At 42.6% G+C, this 8,806-nt stretch overlaps 2 protein-coding genes across 2 annotated transcripts; one reads left to right on the top strand and one right to left on the bottom strand.

Annotated features, from left to right (window-relative positions):
- The first annotated feature begins 741 nt into the window (after nt 1-741).
- Nucleotides 742-2,602, top strand: LOC106560512 (interferon-induced protein with tetratricopeptide repeats 2). Its single transcript, XM_014123477.3, has 2 exons — nt 742-925; nt 1,100-2,602. The coding sequence occupies exons 1-2, from the start codon at nt 921-923 to the stop codon at nt 2,418-2,420; spliced, it is 1,326 nt and encodes a 441-aa protein (XP_013978952.1). The 5' UTR covers nt 742-920; the 3' UTR covers nt 2,421-2,602.
- A 65-nt stretch (nt 2,603-2,667) lies between these two features.
- Nucleotides 2,668-8,793, bottom strand: prpf38a (pre-mRNA processing factor 38A). Its single transcript, XM_014123481.3, has 10 exons — nt 8,581-8,793; nt 7,980-8,139; nt 7,692-7,813; nt 7,510-7,595; nt 7,317-7,427; nt 7,059-7,165; nt 6,906-6,932; nt 6,597-6,688; nt 6,398-6,446; nt 2,668-5,552 (listed from the first exon to the last, which is right to left on the bottom strand). The coding sequence occupies exons 1-10, from the start codon at nt 8,708-8,710 to the stop codon at nt 5,507-5,509; spliced, it is 930 nt and encodes a 309-aa protein (XP_013978956.1). The 5' UTR covers nt 8,711-8,793; the 3' UTR covers nt 2,668-5,506.
- Nucleotides 8,794-8,806: the final 13 nt, after the last annotated feature.

The following is an 8,806-nucleotide window of genomic DNA, read 5'->3' as shown; positions in this document are numbered from 1 at the left end:
GTTACTTGAAGTCTGTGAAGCATTTATTTGGCCTGCAATCTGAGGTGCAGTTAACTCTAATGAACTTTTCCTCTGCAGCAGAGGTAACTCTGGGTCTTCCTTTCCTGTGGCGGTCCTCATGAAAGCCAGTTTCCTCATAGCGCTGGATGGTTTTTGCGACTGTACTTGAAGAAACTTTAAAAAGTTCTTGAAATTTTCTGCATTGACTGACCTTCATGTCTTAAAGTAATGATGGACTGTCCTTTCTCTTTGCTTATTCGAGCTGTTCTTGCCATAATTTGGACTTGGTGTTTTACCCCTACCTTGTCACAACACAACTGATCGGCTCAAACGCATTAAGGAGGAAAGAAATTCCACAAATGAACTTTAAAACAAGGCACACCTGTTAATGGAAATGCATTCCAGGTGAAGCTGGTTGAGAGAATGCCAAGCATGTGCAAAGCTTTCATTAAGGCAAAGGGTGGCTACTTTGAAGAATATAAAATATATTTTGATTTGTTTAAGACTTTTTTGGTTACTACATGATTCCATGTGTTATTTTATAGTTTTGATGTCTTCACTCTTATTCTGCAATGTAGAAAATAGTAAAAAATAAAGAAAAACCCTTGAATGAGTAGGTGTGTCCAATCTTTTGACTGGTACTGTATATACTACAGTTCATTCTCTTTGTAGGAAATGACATGAGAGCGATGTCTAGGGTCAGTCACCTATACATGTAAGTATAAGCCTTCAATGTGTGTTTCTGTTCGCTGAAATGGAAAGCAGAGTCCAAGCATTACGTGGAGGTGAACATTGGTTTTATGGCACCCAACCCACTGCGCTGCAAGATAAAGGTAAGGACATGGATATAAAGCCAGAGTGTTTACTCACTTGTCCAGGAAACTCAAGACAGCCACAATAAATCATACTCCTGCTCCACTATGAAGTAAGTTCTCCTTAAATATACAAAAATATACAAAAAACTGCAGATTCAATAGAACTCAATGTTAACTAACTCAAATTAAATTAGGGATGGACTTGTGTCACATTAACTCTTGATCTTGATGCTTACGGTAATAGTTTTTAAAAGTTTCCTCTTCCAACCCTTGTCTTAAACCAGCCCTGCTCAGACCGCCCTCAAGACTAAACTGGAAGAGCTGGAGTGTCACTTCACCTGGGGACTGGAAGTCAGCAGGTACAAGCTGCTCATTCACAGAGATCACCTGGAGGACATTGGCAGTGACGAGAGCTTTCCATGGCTGGGTCAGATGTACAACTTGTGGGCTTACATACACCACACCCTGGACTCCACTGACGCAGCCCTGCAGTGCCTCAGTAAGGCAGAGGAGGCCTTTCACCTAAACAGTCCTTCAGACACGATGGGTCCTTGGCAGCTGGTCCACTATGGGAACCTAGCCTGGGTGCACTATCACCTGGATAACCTGGCGGAGAGCCAGCGGTGCGTGACAAAGGTTGAGGAACTGCTACGAGATTACCCCTTGCCTTCCCAGGGAGAACTGCACCCTGAGGTGTGTGTTGAAAAGGCCTGGACCCTCATGAAGTTTGACCAGGACAAAAGACTGAAAGCAATAGATTACTTTCAAATGGCTATTAGGATGGAACCTGAGAGAAAGGAGTGGCAATCAAGCCATGCCTTGGCCTTAGACTCAGTCTACTATTTTCATCCAAACAACCAACAGAAGGAGTCTGAGGTTCTAGAGGAGCTGAGACTTGCCAAGGAACACGATCCAGACAACTTGTATGTAGCAAGTATCTATCTGTTAAGACTTGGCCGGAGTGGCCAGGTGAAAAAGGAGGAAGCGCAACAGCTAGCGCAGCAAATTTTAAAGAAGCCTGTCAGTTGCTACAGTGGTCTTAGACCCTTACTTCAATTTTACAGAACATATTTATCACACAATGAAGCTATTGACCTAGCAGACGAGGCTCTGGAAAGACATCCAAATGTGCGCTACCTGAAAAAACAGCTAGCGAAATCCTACAGATGGAAAATATTTTCAATGGAGGACAGTCCGAGGAGGCAGAGCATGTGCGACAGAGCCATCAGTCTCTATACAGATGTGATCTCACTCTATCCAGAGACATCACTAAAGGTCAAACTGGAGCTTGCAAGCATCTACGCAGAATCAGACATTGACAGGACAGAACTAGCCAATCAGATCTATGAGAATTTATTGTCCAGCGAGCAGGATCCATACGAGTTGCAGATGCTCTACTTCCATTACGCTACATACAAAAACTTCCACATCCAGGATCGCAATGCATCAATTGATTATCACAAGAAGGCAGCAGAAATACCAAATCCTAACAAATACGGTAAAAAGAGTTTCAACATCTTGAGGAAGATTGAACAACGGGGAAGAAATCGAAGATGTGCAGAAATCTTGGAATTTCTCGAAAACCTTTCTTCTCACAATGAATAAGAGCAAGGAGGAGAATTAACCAATCAAAGAGGTTAACCAAATTGAGGGTCCCATACTGTACATACAATGTATTTTATTTTTATGCTCTTTGGGCTCTTTAGACCAGGTTGCTGCTATGCAAATTGTGCCAAATGTTTTTTGTTGTTGAAAGCGCCATGCAAATAAAACTATTGATTTAATTATTTTCGTGTTTTTAGACTAAAATAATTCCTCATGCCCATAACACTTATTTTCGTAATATTTCCAATGCGGCCAAAATAAGTTCTTTATTTGTATAAGTGTGGCAAACACTTTCAGTGTGTGAATCATAGCATTCCCACATTCAGACGAGGACAACATCTGCATTGACAGACATGCAAATCAAATGCAACTATTTCCACACTTATTCTGTAAAGATGAGGCACATCACATTACCCATTGTTTTTACAACAGCTCTCAAGGGTCTTGTTAAAACAAATCAAATTGGGATTAACAACCATTATTACCATGGTCGCAGACCTGCTTGGACTGACAATCCATACAACAAGGAGACTGTGCAGACATAACATCATCAGTCTTCATGTTCAAAACTTTGAGCAAAGGTCTCTGCTGGTGCATAGGGTTGTGGACAGCTGCAGATTTAAGAAATACAATTCAGATTGATTCTTTCTGTAACAATCTGAAAATAAAATAAAAATGCAATCAGTTTCTAAAATGAAATAAACACCAGGGGTTCCATACAGACGTAGAAATTTGAACACATTTAACACCCAATTCAAAAAATATCCCATATTCAATGGATTGTAGTTTAATTGAATTCTACCATTGACAAAGAGTAGGTTTTACATCAGGAAGCTGAGTTTAAACCAGGGGTTTCAAACTCATTCCATGGACAGCCTAGAGTCCGCAGGTTTTTCCTTTCAATTGAGACCTAGATAACCAGGTGATGGGACTTCCTTACTAATCAGTAACCTTAATTCATCAATCAAGTACAAGGTAGGAGCGAAAACCTAGGGACACTCTGCCCTCAGGGGAATGAGTTTGACACATGGTCTAAACAAATGACATACTACCAGAGTAGGTTATATGTTGGATGCCTTCTGGGAACTTCCTGAAAGAAAGCAGTTGGCCTAGAGAAGTGGAAACCCTTATTGACGTCCCAAAGCTTATTTCCCTTCTGAAACCCTTCAGTTTTGACCCGACATTTGTCTATTTTCTAGACAAACTCTTACTGATTAGCCAGTGTTGCCATAATCACACCGGATCACGCAACAAAAGGTCCTTATGTTTAAAACATTAAGAAACTTTATCCACTGATGTATAGGGTTGTGGACAGCTCCATACAAGCTGCAGATTTTAGAATTACATTGGAGAATTTTACTGCAACTTGGTCTGAAAATATACTGCTCAAAAAAATAAAGGGAACACTTAAACAACACAATGTAACTCCAAGTCAATCACACTTCTGTGAAATCAAACTGTCCACTTAGGAAGCAACACTGATTGACAATACATTTCACATGCTGTTGTGCAAATGGAATAGACAACAGGTGGAAATTATAGGCAATTAGCAAGACACCCCCAATAAAGGAGTGGTTCTGCAGGTGGTGACCACAGACCACTTCTCAGTTCCTATGCTTTCTGGCTGATGTTTTGGTCACTTTTGAATGCTGGCGGTGCTTTCACTCTAGTGGTAGCATGAGACGGAGTCTACAACCCACACAAGTGGCTCAGGTAGTGCAGCTCATCCAGGATGGCACATCAATGCGAGCTGTGGCAAGAAGGTTTGCTGTGTCTGTCAGCGTAGTGTCCAGAGCATGGAGGCGCTACCAGGAGACAGGCCAGTACATCAAGAGACGTGGAGGAGGCCGTAGGAGGGCAACAACCCAGCAGCAGGACCGCTACCTCCGCCTTTGTGCAAGGAGGAGCAGGAGGAGCACTGCCAGAGCCCTGCAAAATGACCTCCAGCAGGCCACAAATGTGCATGTGTCTGCTCAAACGGTCAGAAACAGACTCCATGAGGGTGGTATGAGGGCCCGACGTCCACAGGTGGGGGTTGTGCTTACAGCCCAACACCGTGCAGGACGTTTGGCATTTGCCAGAGAACACCAAGATTGGCAAATTCGCCACTGGCGCCCTGTGCTCTTCACAGATGAAGCAGGTTCACACTGAGCACATGTGACAGACGTGACAGAGTCTGGAGACGCCGTGGAGAACGTTCTGCTGCCTGCAACATCCTCCAGCATGACCGGTTTGGCGGTGGGTCAGTCATGGTGTGGCATTTCTTTGTGGGGGCCGCACAGCCCTCCATGTGCTCGCCAGAGGTAGCCTGACTGCCATTAGGTACCGAGATGAGATCCTCAGACCCCTTGTGAGACCATATGCTGGTGCGGTTGGCCCTGGGTTCCTCCTAATGCAAGACAATGCTAGACCTCATGTGGCTGGAGTGTGTCAGCAGTTCCTGCAAGAGGAAGGCATTGATGCTATGCACTGGCCCACCCGTTCCCCAGACCTGAATCCAATTGAGCACATCTGGGACATCATGTCTCGCTCCATCCACCAACGCCACGTTGCACCAGACTGTCCAGGAGTTGGCGGATGCTTTAGTCCAGGTCTGGGAGGAGATCCCTCAGGAGACCATCCGCCACCTCATCAGGAGCATGCCCAGGCGTTGTAGGGAGGTCATACAGGCACGTGGAGGCCACACACACTACTGAGCCTCATTTTGACTTGTTTTAAGGACATTACATCAAAGTTGGATCAGCCTGTAGTGTGGTTTTCCACTTTAATTTTGAGTGTGACTCCAAATCCAGACCTCCATGGGTTGATAAATTGGATTTCCATTGATTATTTTTGTGTGATTTTGTTGTCAGCACATTCAACTATGTAAAGAAAAAAGTATTTAATAAGATTTCATTCATTAAGATCTAGGATGTGTTATTTTAGTGTTCCCTTTATTTTTTTGAGCAGTGTATAAAAAAAAATGCTATCAGTTTCCAAAATTAAATACAAAATACCAGCGATTCCATACACAGATGTAAACATTTTGCCACATTAACTTCCAAGTCAAAAAGATGAAATGTCCAAGAAGAAAATACAAAAATGGGTCACTCGTTCCCTCTTCGACTCTTCTTGTGGCTCTTTTTTGAACTCCTGGAACAGAGATGAAGAAATCAACAACAGTAGGTGACATAAACCAGGTTTCCATCCAACCATTTAATGCACATGAATTACATGAAGCATTAAAAAAGTAATGACCGGGCTGATGGAAACAGGAAATGCCGGTACAATTCCATACATTTCAACAGACAATGTTTGTTCAACATGGTGGGATCTTTTTGAGTCGGTAAAATTAATTATGCGAGAAATGGCAGTGGAAACGCCTTTATGCTCAAATATTGGCATAATAATCATATCGAAAGCATGCAGTTTGTTAGGTTATGATGAACTTCACAGGGTGGTGAACGGGAAGGTGATGAGTATGATGCTCTTTTCCCATAAATATCCAGTACTTACTCTGGTGAAAATAATCTTGCTCTTATCCACAACAATCTCATCATGTAGGTAGCCTACCCACAATGTGTCTGCGAGCTGTTAGCTAGAGTGCATGTGCCAAGACCAGAGGGGGCACATTTGCTATATAATGCCAGTTTGTTTGTCAAAACCATCAGTAGAGTTGAAAATGCGACTGTACATGGGAATTTAATAGCAAAATATTTTTTTATGTGCACTACATCACGCACAGCCTTTTATCTGCAATAAATCCATTTGATGGAAACATCGCTGGTGGGGAAATGCGCTTATTGTTTCATGCAGATTTTAGAATATTCACATGAAAATATGTTGCCATTTGGATGGAAACCTAGCTACTCTCACAAAAAACATCTCCATCTTTCATATGCTGGTATTCACAGACAATTCAACTACACCAAGAACATAGAAAGTGGCATTTTAAACTAATATAGTGGCGAGGGTCTTTCTCTTGCTCCATTATTTACCTCTCTGGGGATTTGGAGTGACTGCGATGCCTGTGGCTTCTGTGATGGCCTAGGACAAAACAGAGCAGCTCTAGGTCAGACTGGGACTATTGTTACAAACATGTTAAAGTCAAATGATTACAGGTGACTATCAGTCACAAGCATAAACACATATGTGACTTTTGATGTAGTGCGATGCAGGTTGGCGTTGCTATGATACCTGGGGACTTTGAGCGGTGACGTCTCTCTCGGGAGCGGCTGCGGTGGCGACGGGGACTTTTGCTGCGGTGGCGCTCTCGTCTGGGGGATGGGCTGTGTGTTAAAACAAAAACAATACAGCCAACATTAATACAGCACTGCTTATAAGTATCCGAGACCATAGTCAATTATATCTAAGCTTTAGACCCTTTATAAATCAAACACTAAATTATTTTACATTATATTTCAATATCTGAGTTTACCATCTGACGGTACAATGGAAAACACAAGGAAAATCCAGCAGAAAACAACCAAGGTAGAGACTACATACCTTCGTCTCTTGGGTGATCTGCTCCTCCTGGACAGAATAAAAAGGATAAAAGATGTTTAGTGTCTTCAGGATGTGAAAGGAAATTAATTCTGAGTATGTGTAAATGTTGAATAAAGTGATTCTGGACTTTAGATTAGATCAATTACTAGTTACCGTCTGGGTGAACGGCTGCGTCTGTAGCGTGGAGAGGGCGAACGGCGAGGGCGGTCGTTGTCCCGATAACTCCGTCTGTGGGGCTCCGGGGTCTGAACTCTCTCTGGCTGTAGACATTTGAACAGACAGACAGGAGACAAAGAGACAGACATGGACTGAGTGAAACAACATTAGCATTCCTCTGACTACTAGCCTAAGTTTACTCAACTTTACAGTTAGTCTATGCAGGCTGTAGGTGGATAAAGATAAGACGACAACCTTCTCCTCTTCTTCGTCTTCCTCGTCACTGGTCTCCACTTCATCCAGGTCCTCTTCTAGGGCACTGATGCGTGTGTCTAACAACTCCGCCTCCTCAAGGACCTGCCTTTTCTGTTGTCAACACACACAAAAGAATGTCAGCGGTCTAGGTCAGTGAAAAGGGGTGTGAGCACATACAAGGGGGTAGACTTACCTGAAGCCTGGGAAGGATGATGTCACACATTCTCTCAGCGTGTAGCAGTTCATCAATGAACTCATCTACATGTTGCAGCTCAAACTCTGAAACAAACAGTGAAAGGATATGGTGCCATTTAAAACCAGGAGACATTTTGCATGTACAATCATTCCATAATACACATAAACGAAAGGACTCACCTCCATTTCGGTTCTGACTCTTGATTTTTCGGTAGTCGTTGTACAGTGGTTCCAGGTATTTGTAGCAATCCACTGATGTCCCAGTCAACCTCATGTACATTGCCCCTAGCAAGCGGACATACCTAAGGTGAAGAAAAACATCACAGTGAGGTGTGGAATGCATGAACATACCGATTTGTTTATGTCACATTTGTCAAGCTAGGAGTTAGAAGACAGTTGATCTAACTTTTAAATATATGATTAAATACATAAAGACTTATAATAACCAGCCCAAAAGCCCAAACTTACTTGAAATCCTCATTCTTGATGAATTCTACAATGATGTCTTTTTCTGGCTGGATCTGTAGCATCTTCAGAGTGAGACACAGAAACGGTGTAGGTTTGATATTTCCTCCATAGACTCCTCCGACAAACTTCAGCGCCATGGCTTTGTCAACGACAAGTTCGGCTGTAGATCAAGGAGAAAATAGTGATTAGAAAGATGATCAAACATGGTGCGGGTTGGACAAAAGTTGGATTCAGATGTGTATTTGATAGCGAGGGACACATTTCACTTTACATCTGGTAAGCATATGTTTCTAGAGATTATACATATTGTGGTTATTTTCCGTCGCCACCCACCAGAACGATGCACAACTAATACACAGACTCTCCCAAAGCCATCCAAAACCCATGTACATGCATGGCATCAAGTGAGGCTAGCCAAGCCAATACCTTTGGTGTGCATAAACCTATTAGTGTGTGAGCGAGTCTAAGTGAGCGTAAGTAACTAACAGTGGAAAATTTACTAGACGTAAGCACACTTCCTACGAGTTACTTTGTTTACATGTGCGGTATTTGTATTTCAAGCTACCTAGCGTTAGCTGTTAGCTAGCTAGCTCCAACTCACCAGTCAGTCCAAAGCATTCTTCTTTCCAATATTTTGATTCATAAATTCGAGTACGAATAATTTTTTCTACCAAATATTGTGGATTTGTTCCATGTATACTGTTTGCATCTTTAACAGTCCTATTTGCCATGTTTACTGCTCAAACCGGAATGAAAAATTAGTTGCTGTGGGAAACGAATTCGCATTAGAAGTCGCTGTATCTCTTCCCGTGTAACAACGTATACTT

This window comes from Salmo salar, chromosome 10 (genome assembly GCF_965601325.2).
Source record: "Salmo salar chromosome 10, fSalSal1, whole genome shotgun sequence".
Taxonomy (NCBI): domain Eukaryota; kingdom Metazoa; phylum Chordata; class Actinopteri; order Salmoniformes; family Salmonidae; genus Salmo; species Salmo salar.
This window is presented reverse-complemented; position numbering and strand designations above follow the sequence as displayed.